The 22,382-nt window shown below is 39.0% G+C and overlaps 1 protein-coding gene across 4 annotated transcripts; it reads right to left on the minus strand.

Annotated features, from left to right (window-relative positions):
• Positions 1 to 105: 105 nt before the first annotated feature.
• On the minus strand, positions 106 to 22,158 carry LOC125137960 (UDP-glucuronosyltransferase 2C1-like). 4 transcript variants are annotated; one of them, XM_047799147.1, is made up of 7 exons: positions 17,003 to 17,286; positions 16,820 to 16,891; positions 13,677 to 13,825; positions 9,243 to 9,374; positions 5,056 to 5,143; positions 3,142 to 3,361; positions 106 to 637 (listed from the first exon to the last, which is right to left on the minus strand). In XM_047799147.1, exons 3-7 carry the CDS (start codon positions 13,797 to 13,799, stop codon positions 358 to 360), a joined length of 843 nt encoding a protein of 280 aa, XP_047655103.1. In that variant the 5' UTR covers positions 13,800 to 13,825; positions 16,820 to 16,891; positions 17,003 to 17,286; the 3' UTR covers positions 106 to 357. The 4 variants fall into 4 exon arrangements, with proteins under 4 accessions (XP_047655103.1, XP_047655101.1, XP_047655104.1 ...); XM_047799145.1 differs by lacking the exons at positions 16,820 to 16,891; positions 17,003 to 17,286 and adding an exon at positions 21,332 to 22,158; XM_047799148.1 differs by lacking the exons at positions 16,820 to 16,891; positions 17,003 to 17,286 and adding an exon at positions 21,053 to 21,070.
• Between the last annotated feature and the right edge of the window lie 224 nt (positions 22,159 to 22,382).

Below are 22,382 nucleotides of genomic sequence, written 5' to 3' on the forward strand. Positions count from 1 at the left end.
TGTTCGGTATGATCAGTACGGAAAATAGCAGGAATCCTTATGTTCCTGAGGCCTCCAACAGTGCATTAGTTGGTTAAACAGAAAGCAAAATAAAGCAGTAAGTCCTTGACGGTAGCATCTTCCATGTGTTTATTTGTTTAGCATCTCTTTTCAAGGAATAGATTATCTTAAACCTTAATTCTAAGTCACATGGCACATTGTAGGGGCGATTCTTCGATGTTGCATGTGACAAAGCTGAGGAATGGACAGGCACCCAGAAGAGCAGGAGCGGAATCTGGTTCCAATCCATGGCCGAATGAATTCAGATGAACTCTGTACATTGTTCCAGATCAACCGGTACACACACAAACAAAAAACCTACTCTCTCTTTTTCTTCCTTGCAGTTTTACCAAACTTCCGGCAACAAAACAGGCCGCATTTAGTGACCAGAAATATAATCGTTGCCACACAGGCCAGCAGGAACCCAATGACATCCAGAGAGTGGTACTGGTACCAGGTGAGGTCGTGGGCTGCTGGCCGCAGGTGCTTGGCTCCTTTGTGGCGCATGACAAACTCGATCCAGAAGACCGCCCGGTCCAGGGGCTTCAGAGGTTGATCGTGGTGAATTCTTGATAACTTCATAGCATTCTCTTTATAGCTGAAATTGAATACATAAATAGCGACTTGAAAACTTTGTTGAAAACCTGACATGCCAAAAATTGTTTTGTATCATTATAAGTGTATGACCTAAGGATTAAGACACTGCATCATACACGGTATTCCCGAGGGTGTAGAATGCCTATGGACGTTTGTTTCCTCTTGAGCTATTTCTACCTATGCTGGCCTATCAGGTGGAATTTGTCGGATGTTTCACAGCCTCTGTAATGATTGGAAGTAGGGGAGAAAATAATTTCTAATTGGAAATAGCACTTTCAAGGTTCAGCAATAGGAATGTAGCATGTTCTCCTCCTACTCGGAAGTGGAGTCTTCATTTACGGAGACTACGGAACATGGAATTGTAGAAAATAGGGGAACAGCATGCAAAAGAGAATTGCGAACCAGAAACAGAGAGACAAAGCCTGTTTCCCTTTGGTTTACAAAAGAAAACCCAAGACAGACCTTTCTTAAGGTACAAGAATTTCAGGAATAAGTCCATGTGGCTATATCTCAGGAAGACAAGGAGACAACAGCAACAAAACCCCAAGACACGGAAACAAAATATTTGTCAGGTAAAATGTTGAAAAAAACAGACTCCTTCAGCAACACAAGGGCTGTACTGAAACATAAATGTCATCATTAAATCCACATAAAGAGCAAACTAATGCTAAAGAAAACTGGCAATTGTGGTGACAGATGTTCTGCCCGCTGGAAGCAGTGAAAATGTTACAGTTAAAATACGGCAATAAAAGTGATGATATGCCATTTAAAACGCAGATGGACTGAAAGTCCATAGACGACTTCATAGTAAAAGTCTCTCTAGATTGACCAACATTGGAAACACTAATGAATTCAAATCCTTAATATCAATATTTATTCATAGATTCATATGAAATTTTAGTAAGACTTTTCCTGCTTTTAAAGAAATATTTATCCAAAGCCTAGCAATTTTTAAACGTTTAACATATTTTTTTGCATGATAGATTGACTTGATTTTTTGGAAAAAGGACAACATAACAAATGTAATCATTCATTGCTGGGAATTTCTTTACTTATGATTACAGTAATCTACATACTGTACCAAGTACCGTGCAACTTATTCATCAAAATAAGTTTCAGCTTATCGGAAGCCTGTCCTGTTGTGTGACACCTGTCCACTTCTCCAGCTCCTACCTCCTGGTGACCACTGCTCTGCTGTTTCTGAGTATTTGACTTTGTATATATAAATATAAGTGATATCAAGCAGTATTTTTCCTTCTCGGTCTGGCTTAATTCAGTTAATTCACAATGTCATCTTGTCACAAATGACAAGATTTCCTATTTTCTCCTTACTAACTGGTAGTTCTTTCACATACACATAAAACATCTTTTTTATCCAACAGACACTTAGTTGTTTTCACATCTTGGCTATGGCTAAAGATGCTGCGGTGAATGTGGGCGTGCAGACATCTCTGCCAAATTCTGTTTTCTTTTCCTTTAGATATATACCCAGAAGTGGGATTACCGTACAGTGCAGTTTTCATCTTTTTTCTTCTTCCTTTCATGGCCCCACCTGCCACACGTGGAAGTGTCTGGGCTAGGGGTTAAATCAGAGCTGCAGCAGCTACTTTACTCCACAGCCACAGCAACACCAGAGCCAAGTCACGTCTGTGACCTACACCACAGCTTGGGCAGCTGCCAGATCCCTAACAACTGAGCAAGGCCAGGGGTCCAGCCCACATCCTTAGAGAGACAGCGTCAGGTTCTTAACTCGCCTAGCCACAATGGGAACTCCTGTTTTTAATCTTTTGAGGATTTCCGTACTGTTTTCCAGACTGGCTGCACTAATTTGCATTCCTAACAAGAATGTACTAAAGTTTCCTGCCGCCTATGGGAGCTCCCAGGCTAGGGGTCCGATTGGAGCCATAGCTGCCTACCTACACCACAGCCATAGCAATGCAGTATCCAGGCCGCATCTGCAACCTGCACTGCAGCTTGCAGCAAGACCGGATCCTTAACCCACTGAGTGAGTTCAGGGATCGAAGCTGTATCCTCACGGATACTAGTCGGATTTGTTATCACTGAGCCACAATGGAACTCCTCTATTTATAAATTAGCACGAGGAGATATCTGAAGAAATATTTCTTTACTGGTAATTGGTTACAGCTACATGTGGAAAGCTAAGTGATTTTTCATTTTTTATTTCTCTAGGATTTTGTCACATTGCCTAAATTCTTTATCATTCAATTTCTGCAATTTTTAAGAAATTATAAATATGACTAAAAATATGTGGGTCTTTTTAACAACGGCTTAGTTCTTTATGTTAATGTCATTGAGGTACTCTGTTACCCAGTAGCAGTAGGTGAAGCTAAATGTTTTCATAGAACGTGACAAAGTAAAAGGCAGTTGTATTTGATATTAACTATGTCCTGGTGATTATGCAAAATGAATCAATTAATTGAATGAGACGATTAATTCCTTTTAAAATTCTGATGTTTCTCAGAAAATAATATGTTCTATACTCACGAAGGATTGTTAATAGCTGCCTTCAAAGCATTGAGTAGGTCAGAACTCGTCATTGTGTGCAAGTCTAATTGAACAGCAGCCCCTTTAGCTTGGACACGAGCAATATTATCAAACTGATCACCAAACAGGGGGATTCCCACCACAGGGACCCCGTGGTATATAGCTTCATAGATCCCATTGGTTCCACAGTGAGTAATAAAAGCTCTGGTTTGGGGATGACCTAAAAAGGAAAAAAAAAAATCATCATTCTAAGTCGTAAGAATTTCAGAAATAGAAACTCATGACGCTTGTATGAATCAATCATTAATTCGGTTCAGTAACCTTGTCTGCATACTTCTGTGCCATCGGGCCATACATAAATTTCTAGAGTCTGTAAAGAAAGCAGCAATTGCATATTCCATGTCCAGCAGCAATTAGTGATTCCAGCAATTAGGTCATTCCACAAAGCTCAGAGCGGTCTAAGGGTGGAGTTAAACGATGGAGAGTAATTGCCATTGAAGAAGTACTTGGGGGTAAGAACACATTGATAAAAAGTGCTGAAGGAGAGTTCTCTTGTGGCACCGTGGGTTAAGGACCCAGCATCGTTTCTGCAATGGGTTGGGTCACTGCTGTGACTCGGGTTCAATCCCTGGCCTGGGCACCTCCCAACTGCTTGTGTGAATGGGGAAAGGGAAGGGAAACGTGCAGGGTTTCACCGTGAGAATGTTGGCATAACAGACTAGAAAGACAGACTTTGGCAAGTGCATGAAGTACTCTGGTTAGGAAAATGGGATTATGACCTTGATTTTTTGGTTTGTTTTTAGGGCTCCACCCAGGGTGTATGGAGTTCTCAGGCTAGGGGTGGAACTGGAGCTGCAGCTGCCAGTTTACATCACAGCTGCAGCAATGGCAGATCCGAGCCGTGTCTGCGACGTACCCCACATCTCAAAGCCACAGCAGATGCTTAATCCACCGAGTGAGGCCAGGGATGGATGGGTTCATTACCACTGAGCCACGACAGGAACTCCAGAGCTTAATGTTAAGTGATATGGAATCATTTTTAATATTATGATCAGTGAAATGGTTTATAGGTTATTTTCCAGATAGTTGTATTCCAGAAAAGAAGAGAGAAAATGGATACAGAGGATCAAGAGGGCACTGCACCAGAGCCTCATCTAAAGGTGTGCTCAAGTTAACCAGAGCCTGATCTAAAGGGGCGCTCCTGACTCTGAAGCTGAGACGGGAGGGACTGCATCATAAATGGGAGAAGCCTAGGTTCCATATTTATCTTAGAGCTTGACAAAGATCCTATCCTTGACCAAACTCTAGTCAGAATCCTCTAATTCCCTTCTCAAGGAGGCTCTGATTTTGGAGCGTCTGTACCTCTCTGCATTGCCCAGTTTTATAAACATCCTACTAAGGCAGGTGAGCTAGGTTCTCTGGGCCCTGCTATCTGATCCCCTTTAGGGCTGTTGGCTCATCCTTCACCTTCCCCCCAAGTGATGTCTGATCACCCAGGACTGCCTTCAGGAACAGTCCGATTGCTTTTGCCAGTCTCTTCCTTTTTCCCTGTTGTGTCCTCTTGGTAATTTTTCACCCAGTCAACCTTACACTCTGCCTTTCGGCTACCAATGTCCCACTTTTCCTTTCTGCGCTCAGAGTTGAGTCCAAGCCCTCTGCCTGACGGTTCACGTCCGTTGCAGCTGTAGCTATCCTTATCCCTGATGGTCTTGAATACAGTGTGCCTTACAGCCCATGAACATGTTTTTCTTTAACATGCTCCAAAAGAAATGGGAAGACATTACATGTCTGGGGCTTTTTTTGTTTTCATTTTTTTGCTTATTTTGAATACAAATTCCTCGGTTCTATTTGTTATCGAGTAATCATTCAGATTATTCCTTATTCAGTTCTATTTACTCTTCTCTTTGTTCTTACCAAGAAGATCATTCTGTGGAATCCATTCATATAGCCGAGTGTTGTCTCCTAAGGTTTCTGGCTTTTTTCCTGAGTACTTCCACACAACCTGTAAAGGGAAATGCCTTTACTCTACCAGAAGATTTTTAGAAACACACTGTATCAGAGTGAGGCAATTAAGTTAGAATTAATCTTGTTCAATGTCTCCAGGTAACAGATGAGCAAACTGAGGCCCTTAGTAATTAAGCAGTGAATGCGTTTGAACCATTGATACTACAACCATGTTTTCAAATGATTTCACTAATCCTCATCAATAATCTATCATGTAATCCTAATCAATAATCTGTCATCCTCAGGTTGATTCTCACTTAGAAGATGAAGAAAAAAATGATAATCTGTATCTGAAACATTACATATTGGTAACACTAGGCCACTCTGACAAAGTGGATTTTTCGAACCAAGTTTTCAGAGGCACGGGGGGGGGGGAGGAAGTTACTTACCTCACAAAGAAATTATTACTGCTTTGATCTTCATTATATACTTGGAAGTAACATGGAATTAAGTTTTGTGTTGCCTTTTTTATTATAGTAAGATACACAGAATGATATTTATCACTTTAAAGTATTGTAAGTATAGAACTTGGTGGCATTAAGTACATCCCCAATATTGTGTGACCATCAGCACTATCTAGACCCCAAATGTTCTCATCATCCCTAACATAAACTCTGTGTCATTAAGCAGTAACTCTTTATTTCATCACTGGGTGCCTTATATCTCTTTTACCAGTGTAATTCCCAGGCTAGGACTTCTAATATAATGTAAAGTAGCAACAGTGAAAGTAGACATCCATATATCATTTACGAGATTAGGAGGAAAAAATTTCTTTTCTTTTTTTTTTTTTTTTGAGGCCCACACCCATGGCATGTGGAGGTTCGCAGGCTAGAGGTCCGGTCAGAGCTGTAGCCGCCGGCCTACACCGGGGCCACAGAAACGTGGGATCCCAACTGTGTCTGCAACCTAAACCACAGCTCATGGCAATGCCAGATCCTCCACCCACTGTTCGAGGCCAGGGATCAAGTCAGTGTCCTCATGGATGCTAGTTGGGTCTGTTAACTGCTGAGCCACAACGGGAACCCCAGGAGGAAAACTTCAATTTCCACCACTGAGTATGTGATAACCTGTGGGTTTTTCAGAAATATCCTAGATCATATTGAGGACTTTGCTTTTTATTCATAATTTCTTGAGATACTTTATCAGGAGGAATGGTTGGATTTCGTCAACTTCCTTTTCTGTGTAAGTTGAAATGATCAGTTTTTCCCCTTCGTTATATTCCTGCCAAGTATTATATTGACTGATGTACTTGTTGGGAACTGCCCTTGCATAAGTAGAATAAATACCATTTTATGATGGTAAATATGGTAAATAAACCATTTCAATAGTCTCGTGGATTTGATCTGCAAGTAATTTCTCGAGTGTTTTATTATCTATATTAGACATGACCATGAGCTGTAGTTTTATTTGTTTGTGATGTCTTTATCTGGCTTTTGTATCAGGGTGAATCTGGCCTCCTAGAATTATTTAGTAAGTGTTTTCCTTTTTTCACTTTTTTGAAGATATGAAAAGGATTATTTTCATAATTTAATTATTTAAATGTATAAAAGAATGTATCAGTGATGTTATCTCTCCAGGACTTTTCCTCTTTGAGAGGTTTTTGATGCTTCCTTTGTTCTTTTCTATTTTTTTTTTTTTTTTTGTCTTTTTAAGGCCACACTCATGGCATATGGAGGCTCCCAGGCTAGGGGTCAAATCAGAGCTATAGCTGCCAGCCTGCACCACAGCCACAGCAACACAGGATCCGACCCATGTCTGTGACCTACAACAGAGCTCATGGCTATGCCGGATCCTTAACCCACTGAGGCAGGCCGGGGATTGAACCTGCGTCCTCATGGATGCTAGTCAGAATTGTTTCCACTGAGCCACGATGGGAACTCTGGTTTTTAATGTTTCTAGCTGTGGCTTTTTCAGTCTCGATTGAAGTCTCCTTAACACTTTTTGTAAACCTGCTTTGGTGGGGCTGAATTCTTTTGGCTTTGCTTTGCTTGTAAAACTTTTGAGCTCTACATCAAATATGAAGGGGAACCTTACTAGGTAGAGTTTACTTCGTTATAGGTTGTTTTTTTTTCCTTGCATTATTTTCAATACATCATGCCATTCCTTCTGGCCTTCAGACTTTCTTCCGAAAAGTCAGCTGACAGCCTTACAGGAGTTTCCTTGTACTTCACTTATTCCTTTTCCTCTCTGCTTTTAAAATACTCCTTTGATTTTTAATTTTTGCCAGTTCAATTACAATGTGTCTTAGTGTTATCCTAATTGTGTTTATTCTGTTCAGGACTCACTTTGCTTCCCACACTTGCTTGACTCTTTCCTTTCCCAAGTTAGGGACCTGTTCATCTATTATGTTTTCAAATAAGTAATCTACCCCCCTCTCTCTTTCTCTTGTCTTTCTGGGGCCTCTAGAATGCTAATGTGAATATGCTTGATGTTGTCAAGGAGTTCTCTAAAACTTCTCTCATTTCTTTAAATTCCTTTTTTTTTTTTTTTCTGTTCAGCTTCAGAGATTTCCACTACTTCCTTTTTCAGCCCATAGATCTGTTCCTCTATGTTGTCTAATCTGTTGATGATTCTTTCTGGTGTATGTTCCATTTCAGTTATGGCAGTCTTCATCTCTGGTTTTTCCTTATGTCTTCTTTGGAGAAATGTTTATTTAGGCCATCTACCCCTTTCTTGATTGGGTTGTTTGTTTCTCTGTTGTTGACTTGTAGGAATTATTTGCGTATTTTGGAGATTAAGCCCTTGTCAGTGGCATTGTTTGCACCTATTTCTCTGGCTCCATAGCTTATCTTTTCCATTTTCATGGCTTCCTTTGTTATGCAAAAGCTTGTAAGTGTGGGTAGCTCTCCTTTGTTTATTTCTATCTTTATTTGTATCCCCTTGGGAGACTGACCTAGTCAAACATGTGTAGAGTTATATAAAGAATGTTTTGCCTATGTTCTCCTCTAGGAGTTTTATGGTATCTCATATTATGTTTAAATCTTTGAGCCATTCTGAGTTTATTTTTTGTGCCTGGTTAAGAGTGTGTCCTTATTTATTGATTTACATGCAGCTGTCCAGTTTTCCGAGCACCACTTGCTAAAGAGACTTTCTTTTCCTCATTTATATTCTTGCTTCCTCTGTTGAAGATTGACTGACTGTAAGTGTCTGGGTTTACTTCTGTGCTTCTATTTCCTGTTCTGCTGGTCCATATGTCTATTTCTGTACCCTGCTGTTTTAATTGCTGTAGTCTTGGAATATCGTCTGAATTCTGGGAGAGTTAGACTCCTGCTTTTTTTTTTTTATTTTTTTTTTCCTCTCTCAGGATTGCTTTGGAAATTCTGGGTCTTTAAGGTTTCCATACAAATCCATATAAATATTTGAATTATTTGTTCTAGTTCTGTGAAAAGTTTCATGGGGAATTTGATAGGGTCAGATTAAATCTACAGACTGCTTTGGGAAGTAGGGCCATTTTAACAACATTACTTCTTCCAATCCAGAAGCATGGGATATCATTCCATTTCTTTGAATCCTCTTTAACTTCCTTGATGAATGTTTTATAGTCTCAGAGTATAAGACTTTCACCTCCTTGGTGAGGTTTATTGCCAGGTTTTTTTTGGCGGGGTGTGATTTTGAAGGTATTGTTTTTTGTGTTCCTTTCCTAATATTTTATTGCTAATATACAAAAATGCAACCAGTTTCTGAATGTTAATTTCATATACTGCTACTCTGATGAACTTATCGATCATATCAAGGAGATTTGTATGGAGACCTTAGGGTTTTCGACATATATTGTCATGTCATCTGCATAGAGTGACAATTTTACCTCTTTTTCACTTCAGATACCTCTTATTTTCCTTTCTCTCTTTTTTCTTTCTTTCGTTCTTCATTTCTTTCTTTCTTTCATTCTTTTCGTCTGATTGCTATGGCAAGGATACAAGCAAGATAAAGCAAGCTAGTAATAAAATAGTCTATTTTGACATTTAATTCTTTGTCTTTATAGTTCCTTTAAATTGATATTAATAACACCACTAACTTTTCCTACATTTAAGCACATTTTAAGGAGATCATCATAGAGTTTTAAATTAGCTACCCCTCAGAAGATAAGATTATCTGACCTTTTGTGGAAGCTGGGCAAGAGCTGATGCAATCATATTAGACTTTTCTTCTGTGAGGTTTTTGACCATTGACCCCAGAGTAAACAACACAACGCCATCTTTTCCAGAGCTTTGAACAAACTCTTCTAATTCCTGTGAAGAAAACAGTCTTTGTCATATGAAAGCTTATCGCTACAAAAAGAAGACGGTCACACAATTTTCTCCATGTGTCTGAACTATTAGAACAAGTCGGCCTTTTCATATTTTAACCATTTTTTGAGTATAAAATATGATTTGGAATCATGTGTTATTGAGCAAGTAAAACTGATTTACATTGGAGGTTTCTTGCAGTATTAGAGGAGCATGCATATGTGTTTGTTTGCAAGTTACTGACATGTTATCTTCTGCCATGTGTTGAATTCTTTAAATGTATTATTTAACTTAGGTGTATGGTAATTTTAAGAGGTCTGTATCTGTATACATTTGCAGATGTGATGGCTATCTCAGAAAGGTCGAGTAATTTGTCCAAGATGACACAGAATTAGCAGGCAAAGACAAATTTCTAAATTTAGCTTTTGATTATAAAGCCAATGATTATATTCAGTACTCTCCACTGCCTTCCAACATCTCCTCTACAATGCTCCAAAGGAAAAGCATTTGACTTCTGCTTTAAGTGAAATAGTTCTGGGGCTTTGCTTCATATTTGTCTCTCATTTTTCTGCTAAATTACTGTCAGTATAATGACCTACTTTTGTGGTATTTACTTTGTTTTCTAAATTTCAATTTTATTTTATTTCGTTTGTATTTGCTCTTTGTATAAGATTCCACAAACACACTTTAAAATGGGGTAGGCAGGTAAATTTCCCAACCAGACAAGTAATGCAGAAATAATTTTAATACATACTCTGAAGATGACAGTAATATCCTGGAAATATGTGGATTTGCATACAAAACAAAAATAACATATTTAATCACAGTGAAGTAAAAAAAAAAATTCATTCCCATGTATAACTACTAACAAACTAAGCCAAAGACAAAAAAAAAAAAGTGTGACCCTTGAAATGGAAAGACAGGAAATATATTTACTTTAAAGAAATGGCTCATACGATTGTCTAGGCTGGCAAGTTGAAAATGTGCCAAATAGGCCACTAGGCTGCAGACCTGGAGAAGGGCCACTCTTGTAGTTCAGGTCTGAAAGCTTGTCTATAGGCAGAATTCTTTTTTGCCTGGGAGAGTTCAGTCTTTTTTCTTTCAGGTCTTCAGCAAATTGGATGGGGCTTACCCACATAATGGAGAACAATTTGTTCACTCAAGGTCCGCATGTTTCCATGTTAATGTCATCCAAAAATACCCTCAAAGTAACTTCCAGAATAATGTTTGGCCCAAGAGCTAGGTTCATGAGCCAAGAAAGTTGACACATAAAATTAACCATTAGACTGGAGATGGGATTAAGAGGGAGGAATAGAAGGACTGGAGCTCAACTTCTCTCCTAAAAACAACAAAATTCACAACTAAAGACTGAGCAATCTCCACCCAAATGGACTGGAAAGCCATACCCTACTCCAGAAGAAAAAGAGGAGGCCATATCAAGAGGTAGGAGGGGTGATTTCATGATATAAACAAGCCCATACCTCCCGGGTGGGAAGCTCCACAGACTGAAAACTAACTGGTTCACAGAGCCTCACCTACAGGAGTGAGAGTTCTGAGCCCCACATCAAACCCTCTCATGCTGGGATCTGGCACTGGGAGAAAGAGCCCCTGGATCAGCTGGCATTGAAGGCCAGCGGGGCTTGTGCACAAGAGATCTAGAGGACTGGGGAAATGGAGACCCCATTCTTAAAAGGCGCACACAGACTTTCACATGCACTGGGTCCCAGGGCAGAGCGAGGTCTCCACAGGAACCTAGGTCAAACCTGACTGCAGTTCTTGGAGGACATCATGGCAAAACAGGGGTGAACGTGGCTTGTTGTGGAGGAAGGACATTGGAAGCAAAGCTGTTGGGAATAGTCAGCAGCATGCCTATCTCTAGAGGTGGCCATTTGGGGGAAATCTGGCCCCACCTGTCACTCAGTGCTGAGAAGCCCCAGGGCAAACTACAATCCAGGTGGGATCACAGCCCCACCCCTCAGTAAACAGGCTACCTAAAGGGCCTCAGGCACACAGCTGCCCCTAATCCCATCCAGAGACTAAGCCCCACCCACCAGAGGGATAGGAATCGGCTCCACCTACCAGTGGGCAGGCATCAGCCCCTCCCATCAGGAAGCCTACAGCAAGCCCCCATACTGACTTCAGCCACAAGGGGGGCAGACACCAGGGGTAAGAGAGGCTACAGCTCTATCATCTAAAAAAAGGTCACCACACCACAAACCTATAAAAATGAAAAGACAGAGAACTATAACTCGGATGAGGGAGGAAGGAAAATCCCCAGAAAATCAGCTAAGTCATCAGGAGATTCTCAGCCTCCAGGAAAAAGACTTTAGACTCTCGATGCTGAAGATGATGCAAGACAGTGGAAATAAACTGGAGGCAAACATGGATAACTTACAGGAAACACTGAGCAAAGAGATACAAGATATAAAACTTAAACAAGAAGAGGTGAAAAATACAATAACGGAAATAAAAAATGCACTAGAAGCAGCTAACAGCAGAATACAGGTGGCAGAAGAATGAATAAGTGAGGTGGAGGACAGATTAGAGGAAATTACAAATGCAGAAGAAAAGAGAAAAAAGATTGAAAACAAATGAAGAGAGTCTCAGAGAACTCTGGGACAATGTTAAACACACCAACATCCGTATTATAGGGGTGCCAGAAGGAGAACAGAGAGAGAAGGGGACAGAAAAAATATTCCAGAGATAATAGCCCAAAATCCTAAAATGGAAAGGAATCACTCACTCACTCAATCCAGGAAGCATGAGTACCATGTAAAATAAACTCAAGGAGGAATACACCGAGACACATATTAATCAAACTGACCAACATTAAAGACAAAGAGAAAATCTTGAAAGCAGCTAGGGAAAAGAAACAAGCAACATACAAGGGAACCCCAATAAGGTTATCGGCAGATTTTTCAGCAGAAACTCTGCAGGCCAGAAGGGAGTGGCATGATATACTTAAGGTGATGAAAGAAAAAAAAACCTCCATCCAAGATTACTCTACCCAGCAAGGCTCTCATTCAGATTTGAAGGAGAAATCAAGACCTTCTCAGATATAAGCCAAAGCTGAGAGAATTCAGCAACACTAAACCAGCCTTGCAACAAATACTAAAGGAACTTCTCTAGGCAGGAAAGAAAAGCCCACAACAGGGAACAAAAATGCCACAAATGACAAGGCTCACCAATAAAGGTATATATACAGTAAAGATACGAAATCATCCATGCACAATTATACCACCAAAATCAGAAATCATGAGAAGAGGTGGGTACAAATGCGAGACAGCGGAGATGAACTTGCAATTAAGAGAACAACAACTTAAAACAATCTCATACACATATAGACGCTTACATCAAAACTTCCCAATAACTGCAAACCAAAAATCTCCAATTGATACACAAACAAGGAATCTCTGGAGAAGAAATATATCTCATCGTAAATAAGTGCATAATCCACCATGAAGGGGGTCATTTGACATCATTCTTGGAAGGAAGTCTTACACCTGATTCTGATTTCCTCTCCATCAAAGAATTTATGATAATTATAATGAAACAATGCCACTGTACAATTAAATGAAAAAAAATTAACCATTAGCCTATGTTTAAAGATGGATTGACTTAACATGTAAAGCTCTCAATCTCTATACATTTATTTCCAATCATAGCATAGTTTTCTTAAGTAGCTGGAACATATTTTAAAAGTTATGTAGACTAATACATTTTCATAAATAATTAATGAATTTTGAATAAGAAAATAGTGGGGACTACTTCAATCAGATGATAATACATAAAGTAAAATGGACACTACTATCCTATTTAATATAGTATAAGAGTCTAAGAGAGTCATAGACACTAATTTCTGTGTCCATGTTTTCTGCTTTAGGATCAAACACTATCAATAATTAGCTTGAAATCATTTCAAAAGATAAATGCTCAAAAAGGAAAATAAAAATACTGTAAAGAAAAACTAGATTTCAAAAGCAATCCTATGGTTACCACAGGTGAAACAAACCATTAGGGGAGGGAATAATCGGGAAGGTGGGAATAACACACACACACTACTGTACAAAATAGATGACTACTGAAAACCTACTACATAGCACAGGAAAATCTACCTCATAGTTTTCCGTAACGTATAGGGGAAAAAAAAGAATGGATGTATTTATATGTACGACTGATTCACTTTGCTAGCCACCCGAAACTAATACAACATGGGAAATCAACTACATTCCAATAAAATTTAATTTAAAGAATTATTCCAGGAAGTAAATACTCAAACAGGCAAAAATAAGCACGTTTAAAGACCTTAGGCAGGGGCTTCGCAGGCTTGCAGTGCAGTCCTCCAACATATTCAAAATTAGGCAAGGAAGGGTGAGGAAATTCGAAATCCCAGGAGGTTCGAATCAACCACATTTCAGCTTTTCCCATAGTCTCACATAATGTGGTAGGTTTTCCTGGATAAAAATTCATAAAACATGAAAACGGGAAAACAAACTGATATTTAAGTAGGAATTGTTTTGTTTCACCATTGAAATTTCTAAGAAAAATCTTTAAAGAACAAATACCGGTCCCATGTAACCCATGAGAAATCGATTGTCTTGCCCCACGGAGATTACATGATAGTGAGATTGTGAGTGACCAAACACACATTTACATATGGAACAAAGCCCAAATCCTGCTGCTTTCTCTCTGTCAACAGTCTTTTGTCTTGAGCTAACCTGGAACCTATTCCATGCTCAGAATCCACACATGCTCAGAGTTTGCTGAACATGAAGCTCAGCCAGTGATTGTCAGCCTGAGTCTCCTCCTCTTCTGGAATTCCAGTTTAGTCTTGTCTTTATTGCTCCAGAAGCCTTGGATATCTTTAAAAAAGATTTTGTAATTTATCCATCTTTTTTCTTCATAGTGTTTGGGAGTCAGCTGCCCCAAGTAATTAGATCCTATCTGGAATGCAAAGCTTTAATAAACAGGGCGTCTCTTTAATAATAAAGGGATGCTCTCCCTTGGTATACAAGTTCCTCACAAGACTTCTTTTCTCTTTGGTGAAGATATCGCACTGCCTGAAAATCTGGTGGCAAAATATTTGCTATTCAGATATATTTAGCTGACAAACTGTACAAAGGGGGTCTCTGTCCACTTGAAGTGGAATTCAAGTGAACATGAACAGAGTAAGAATTCAGATTAGTGTCTTGAAATAAATTGTTCTCATTAGCTTTGAGTCAGATCTTTATTTCTGAATTTTATTCAGTTATTGTGGTATGGGCAAACTTACCTAGAGTTTTGGGACCCTTTCGAAATACGTATTTAATAACACCGATATAAGGAAAGCATAGCTCTCCTGTTTCTCGGCACATGACTTTTTGAATAGTCTCTTTGATGTGCTAAGTGTGCTCAAATGTTGATTAGAAAATGTGAGGGATTTGAACTGAGCGGGACAATCTTTCCATGTAAGAGACCAAAAGAAACTCTCGGTAATTCAGGGGTGTGATTCCCGTAATGGGAAAGGTATTCGATCTTCATTTCATACTCAGTGCATATGCCATTGTGAAGCCTTAGGGGTGTCAGCCATGGGTGCAATCTTATTCTCTTTGTGTGATGGTTTAATCCCACAGCCTTTTAATAACAGTTTATTGAGATATAATTGATATGTCATATGCTTCTTCCTTTTGAATGAACAATTCCGTAGCTTTCAGCATATTTATAAGGATGTGAAACCACCCCCAGTATTCAGTTTTAGAAAACTTCCTTCCTGCCAAAAGAAATCCTGTATCCATCGGCAATGTTTCTCCATCTCTCTCTTCCCAGCCCCTGACAACTACTAATCTACCTCATTCTTTGTCTGTTTCAGAAGAGTCTTATTTCACTTAACGTAAATGAAATCATACACTAGGTGGTCCTTTGTGCTCCCTTCATTCACTTAGCATAACTTTTTTTCAAAGTTCAGCCATGTGGTAGCATAGATCAGTACTTCATTACTTTTTGTGGCTGAATGATATTTCTAAAAGGATATACTTCATGTTGTTTATTCATTCATCAGTTGATGTGGATTTGAGCTGTTTCCATATTTGTCTACTATGCATAATGGTGCTATGAGCATCCACGTGTATGTTTTATGTGGACACATGTTCAACTTTCTTGATTATAAACCCAGGAGTAGAACTGTGGGGTCATATTGTTGATCCACTTTCCTCCATATTAAGATAATCCTTTTCCTGTTAAATCTCCTCTCCTGAGTGAGAACTCTAGTGTGCCTAACGCACTCTTTTGCTATAAAAACAATATAGTAGGAGAAGTAAAAAATTTGATCTGGATGAGGAAACTGTGAGAAAATATCTGAGGCTGGGTAAAGCATTTCCAAAAGCAGTGCCGTATTTGATATGTTGGGGCATTGTTGAATACTGAGTGATTGAAGAGTTACTTACCCCTTTAGGAAAATGTGCCTATATTTAATTTGTTATTTCTTGTTGATATACTGTGGATGTTTGTATTCAGATACTGTGAAGTTAAATGTTAACTTGCCTATTTCTATCTGGTAGAAAAGATCATCCTCTAAATTAAGATTTGATTGCCCATAAGAAATTAATCATTCTTGTGTCTACGGTATTATCCTACCGTTCCTTTTTCTCCAGAAGTATTTATACATAGTCCTCAAAATTTGTTTTGAACCAGATACGATTATACTGGTTTTCTCATCACTTATTAGATCATATCATCATTTCATGTTCTGATTAATATTATATAAGTTATGACTTATACTTTTAAAATTTGAAAACATATAGTTGGAATACATTGTATAATGAAGATCCAAAATTGATCCTGTATGACAATGTATGTCTAATAGAATTTTAAAGCTGATGAGAATCTCTAGTTGTATCCATACTGCTATGGATGGCACTACTTTGTCCTTTTGATGGTCCAATAATATTCTATTTTTATGTATGTACCACTTCTTAATCCATTCATCTGTCGATGGACATTTAGAGATTCTCATGTTAAGCAAAGTCATAAAGAGAAAGATAAGTACCATATGCTATCACTTACAGGTGGAATGTAAAATATGGCACAAACGCACCCATCTACAAAACAGAAACAGATTCACAGACATAGAGAACAGAACTGCAGTGTCCAAGGGTGGCAGCATAGAGGGGGTGGATGGGGAATGATGGGGAGTTTGGGCTTGGAAGAAGCAATAACATTTAAAATGGAATAGCAATGAGGTCCTACTCTATAGCACAGGCAACCATATCCAGTCTCTTGGGAGAGACTATGATGGAAGATAATATGAGAAAAAGAATGTATTGTGTGTGTGTGTGTGTGTGTGTGTGTGTGTGAATGACTGGGTCACTATGGTACAGTAGAAATTGACACAACACTGTAACTCAACTATACTCTAATAAAAATAAATAAATAAAATTTATGAGTAAAAAAGATGTTTTTCTTCTACTTACCAAGCCTAGATTCTTCTTTCTCAGATTACTTTGATATAGTCCTCAAAGGAATATTCTAAGGAAAGGAATATTCTAGGAAAGAATCAGTTACAGTGTTATGTCCTATCACTAATGTTTCACTAAAAAAGAGGTTCTAAAACTAAGCACTAAACTGCTGGACCCAGGAGTAAGCAAACAACCTACTTCCAGCTTCGATCAGTCACGGCTTGATCCACGACTCAGAAATTGTCACCAGGGTGAGATTCCAGACCTTTAAATTTCTGCCCATTTTAAAAAGTGTTATGTCTAGAGAAATAAGCATCTGCTTCTGCCACAAAATGCCCAGGAAAAGATCTCAGTGGAACATGTTAACCTCGATTAGGTCATATGCCTTTTTGAACATATGACATATTCCTGGGCAGAAACCATCATAATTAGCTCTCATATTGTTTGTGAGTTGCTCAAGAAATCATTTCCCAGAAGAAATTGTGAAGCAATGCCCTAAAAAAATGAAATGAGAAGTAGCAATATAAAACAAGAGATTGCAAATGTAAAGGAAAATTTTAATTCTTAAGAAGAACCATAATTTTTAGTAGTATTTTCAGAGATACTACAGTTTAAAATGGCAAGAAAGAAAACAGTATGGAAATGCAAAGCACCACAAATAGAAAAAGAAATACTGAGAAAGAACAACAAAGCCAGGGCATTGACCTGTCTGATTTTCAAGCACTATTTTAAAGCTGTAGTGAAAAAAAAATTACATGGTACTAGCACAAAAACAGACACATGGACCAATGGGACTGAATCAAGAAGGCAGGGAAAAGAAACCCACAAACATGCAGGTATGCTCAGTTAATATTTTGAAAGGGACCCAAAATATTCAAAATATTCAAAATAGTCAATTTTGATCTTGATGAAGAAAATGAGATATTCACTTGCAAAAACATGAAACTAGATCCTAGTTTAATTCCCCTACAAAACTAACTTGTAATGGATTAAAAGTATAAATGTAAGACCTAAAATCATAAAATTCCAAGAGAAAGATATAGGGAAAATCCTGACATGGCTCTTGGCAATTTTTTTTAATATGACAACAAAAGCGTAAGCAATAAAATTAAAAAGAAAAAGTGAAGACTAGGAGTTCCCATTGTGGCTCAGCAGGTTAAGACCTCAACTAATATCCTTGGGGATGTGGGTTTGATCCCTGGCCTGAGTCAGTGAGTTAAAGCTCTGGCATTGCCATGAGCTGTGGTGTAGGTTGCAGATGTGGCTCGGATCTGGCGTTGCTGTGCCTGTGGCTTAGGCCTGTAGCTGCTGCTCCAATTCAACCCTTAGCCTGGGAACCTCCACACTTTCATGCAGGTGAGCACCCCCCCCAAAAAAAGAAAAGTGATGTCTACTTCAAATTAAAAAACTTCTGTGCAGCAAAGAAATGATCTATACAATGAAAAGGCAATGTATAAGATGAGAGGAAATATGTGAAAGGTATAATTTTGATACAGGGTTATCATCTAAAATGTCTAGGGATCTCATACAATTCAATAGCAAAAATCCAAATAATTCAATTAAAAAAAAAAAAAACCAGCAGGAGTTCCCATTGTGGCACAGTAGAAACGAATCTGACTGGGAACCATGAGGTGGCGGGTTCGATCCCTGGCCTTGCTCAGTGGGTTAAGGATCCTGCATTGCCGTGAGCTGTGGTGTAGGTTGCAGACGTGGCTCAGATCTGGTGTTGCTGTGGCTCTGGCATAGGCCGGTGGCAACAGCTCCGATTAGACCCCTAGCCAGGGAATCTCCATATGCCATGGGTGTGGCCCGCAAAAAAAAAAAAAAAAAAATCTAGCCAAGGATGCCTATAGAGATTTTCCCACAAAAGAAATTCAAATGACCTACAAATACATACAATGTGCTCAATTTACTAATCTTCAGGGAAATCCTTATCAAAACCACAGTGAGGGATCAGCTCACACATATTAGACACTGTCATCAAAAAGATAAGAGATAACACACACTGGTGAGGATGTGGAGAAAAAGGGAACCCTCGCAGACGGTTGGTAGTAATGTAGGTCGGGGCTGCTACAACAGAAAACAGTGGGGACGTTCCTGAAAAAATTGAAAATCAAACTACTACTGGCCCTCCCCACCCCCATGGTCACTGTATCATCATGTACAATAGCCAAAAAGTGGAAACAATCGACCTGCTTTCCAATAGCTGAATGGATAAAGAAAATGCAGTTTTATATACAGGAGAATATTATTGTGTCATGGAAAAGGGACAGCTACCATTTAGGACATTATGATAAGCGAAGTAAGACAGGCAGAGAGAGGCAAATACTGTTTCTATCACTTAAATGTGGACTCTCAAAAGAAATAACAAATGCAGAAACAGAGAACGGATTGGTGGTCGCCAGATGCTGGAGGTTGGAGGGGGGGCACATTACCAAGGTAAAGACGATCAAAAGGCAAAACTTCTAGTTCCAAAAAAATACATCTCGAGGGTGCAATTTACACCACGATGGCTATAGTAAATCATACTGTATTGTATATTTGAACTGTGCTAAGAGAGTAGGTCCTAGAAGCTCTCATCTTAAGATAAAAACAGATTTGTAGCTATGGGTGGTGTCGAATGTTAACTTGAGTTACTGTGGTGATTATTTTGCAACACATACACATATCGAATCATTACGTTGTACACCTGTTCTGACACAAACTGAATTTAAGGTAGAACGAGAAAAATTCAACAGTTTCCTCTGCCTTTGAGCTACCATCTCCTGCCCCTCCCTTGTTCAGGGTACATTTTATGTCTGCATTGTACATTAACAAGATCACCTTTGAAGATACAGGGGAAAAGAACAAGTGAGTCATTTCCTTCTAGCACCAACAAGGGAACTCCTTGGAAAGAACAGTCCTTCCTTCACCCCCTTAAGGGGTCACACTGACTCATTAATTGCCTTTGTGGCCTATGTAAACTATCAGTACACTGCTCTGATGTATAACCCTTTGTCACAACAACTTTATATAATTGTGCTGTGAGTGTTAAAGGGGTTAGACAGTCTTTAGAGGTTGGTGAAAGAATGTCTCTGAGGTTATAATCATCACGTTGCCTTTAAAATTTTTTTTTCCATTTCCTTCTTAGACTGACTACTTATTAAGTTTGTTCATTCACACCTGAAACTAATACAATGTTAGATGGTAATTCTATCTCAAAAAACTAACCAGGAGGAGTTCCCGTCGTGGCGCAGTGGTTAACGAATCCGACTAGGAACCATGAGGTTGCGGGTTCCATCCCTGCCCCCTTGCTCAGTGTGTTAATGATCCGGCATTGCCATGAACTGTGGAGTAGGTTGCAGATGCGGCTAGGTTCCTGCTTTGCTGTGGTTCTGGCATAGGCTGGCAGCTACGGCTCCGATTCGACCCCTAGCCTGGGAGCCTCCATATGCTGTGGGAGCAGCCCAAGAAATGGCAAAAAGACAAAAAAAAAAAAAAAAAGTAACCAAACAGTGTAATTAGGGCACTCCTTCTGCTAAGGTAACTCATAATCCTATGCAAAAGCATCCTTAACACCAGTGAATGCAAGCTCTTAAATAAAAAAATCAATTATGCAAAAGGAAAAATGAAGTGGTAAAGCATCTTGCTGAAATAGAGAAAATCTTTGTGCTCAAGGCCAAACTCACTCATTGTCCTCTAAAGCAGCTACGAATAGAAGAAGAAAACCATGAAATGAGTTTAAAGGTCTGGAAACATGATCCTTTTGTGAAAAATCTTCCTTCTCTCCTTTGGAAGATAAAAGCAGATGAAGCCAAGATGTATTCATTTATTATCTAGTTTCATGTCAGGACATGCTTAGCCTAGGAACCAGCCAACCAAGTCTTGATAGGATGCAAACAGAAAGGCTGAGAAACAGCAGGTTAATCAGAAAGACAGAGGCTTTATATCAGAAGTAAACAAGAGAGAAGTAGTTCAAGGCTTTGGAAATTAAGCACACTGTCAGATTTGATTCTCCAGGTATTCCAAAAAAATAAGTAGCATCGAAAGGATTTATGGATAAATATAAAAGATACTCCTTCTCCATTTCCTTCTCTAATGTATTGTTACTAGTCAGTTATATAAAACAAAGAAACAACAAAAAAGAAAGAAAAAGTATTATTAATATTTTCAATCTTAGCAGTTAGGCGATAAAATATTGGGTCCTCACTTAAAAATACTTTTTGAAAATTTTACACAGTTTACTTTTTTTTCATTTGACAACCACACCTGGAGCATATGGAAGTTCCTGGGCTAGGGATCAAATCAGAGCTGCAGCCACAGGCAAACATCACAGCCACAGCAACAGGGAATCTGAGCTGCATCTGAGACCTACGCCACATCTTCCAGCAACGCTGGATACTTAACCCACTGAGCAAGGCCAGGGATCGGCCTGCCTCCCCACAGACACCATGTCGGACTCTCAACCTGCTGAAACACAACAGGAATGCTAATATTTATATTTTATATGTGAAACAAGAATCAAGATTACATGTAAATTTCTCTTACCTAAAACTTTGCTGTAATACTCATCCCATTCGGGAAATACAAAATATGTATATATCACTTCATTCACTGCATACAATAATCGATTCTCCAGCCTCTGAACAAAAGTCATGTTATCTGTCAGTCCTGATGTGCTGCTCGGAACATATGAAGAAGGCATAGGAAGTCCAGCACACAGCCTCTCAAAGACATTTCCATCGGAAAAACGAAAAGAGTATACAAATGGAATATTGAGGAGCTCAGCCACTAACTCCCCACAAAGGCTTAAAGGGTCAGCAATACAGACATCAAACTTTGCTGCCTGTAGCCTGCTGAGTAACTCCTTGTTTGTGACAGCGCTGTCACATACTCTTTTGGTTGTCCAAAAAAAATCTCTGGTCATTTGTGCCATCTTGACTTGCCTGTTCCACCATGAAAGTTTCGGCACTTCAAAAGAGATTGTATAGAGATCAGCATTCAGCTCTTCAAATAAGCTTTCTTTGCTTATTGAAATTTGAAGGATCTCCACGTTAAAGGGAAGCTTGGCATGATCAAGCAGAAAGCTTGATGAAGGCATCAGGATGGTTATCTCATGCCCACGAACTTGGAGTTCTTCCAGAATAACTTTTAAATTGATCCAGTGACTAAAATCCATGGGCCATACAAGGACTTTCCCAGTCATTCCTGAGTCGAAGAAACATAGATGCAGCACGAAAAAGACACAGAAGCCCTTCACAGTCTTCATGATTAACTCTTCCTCAAACTAAATCTGGGCTTTAAACCAAGCACATGAAATTCCCAATCCAAAGATCTGTGCTTGACACTCCCAGTCATATAGTAGGTTGGGATGAACTTTGAATTGTGTACTCTGTATTAAAGGTTAAAAGGAACTTCTTTCATGAAAAAAAAAAAGGTTAACAAAGTCAATAAGTTGATAGAATACTTCCCAGAATGAGTTTCCAAACTCCTTTTTAAGAATACTAAAAGAAAGGGGTTTAAAGTTAACACAAATTCAGAGTAATTTCTAAAATCTGTTAAGTAAATGTGATGTATATCCATTAAGACTAGACTTGTG

The sequence above is a fragment of the Phacochoerus africanus genome, chromosome 10, assembly GCF_016906955.1.
Source record: "Phacochoerus africanus isolate WHEZ1 chromosome 10, ROS_Pafr_v1, whole genome shotgun sequence".
Classification (NCBI taxonomy): Eukaryota; Metazoa; Chordata; class Mammalia; order Artiodactyla; family Suidae; genus Phacochoerus; species Phacochoerus africanus.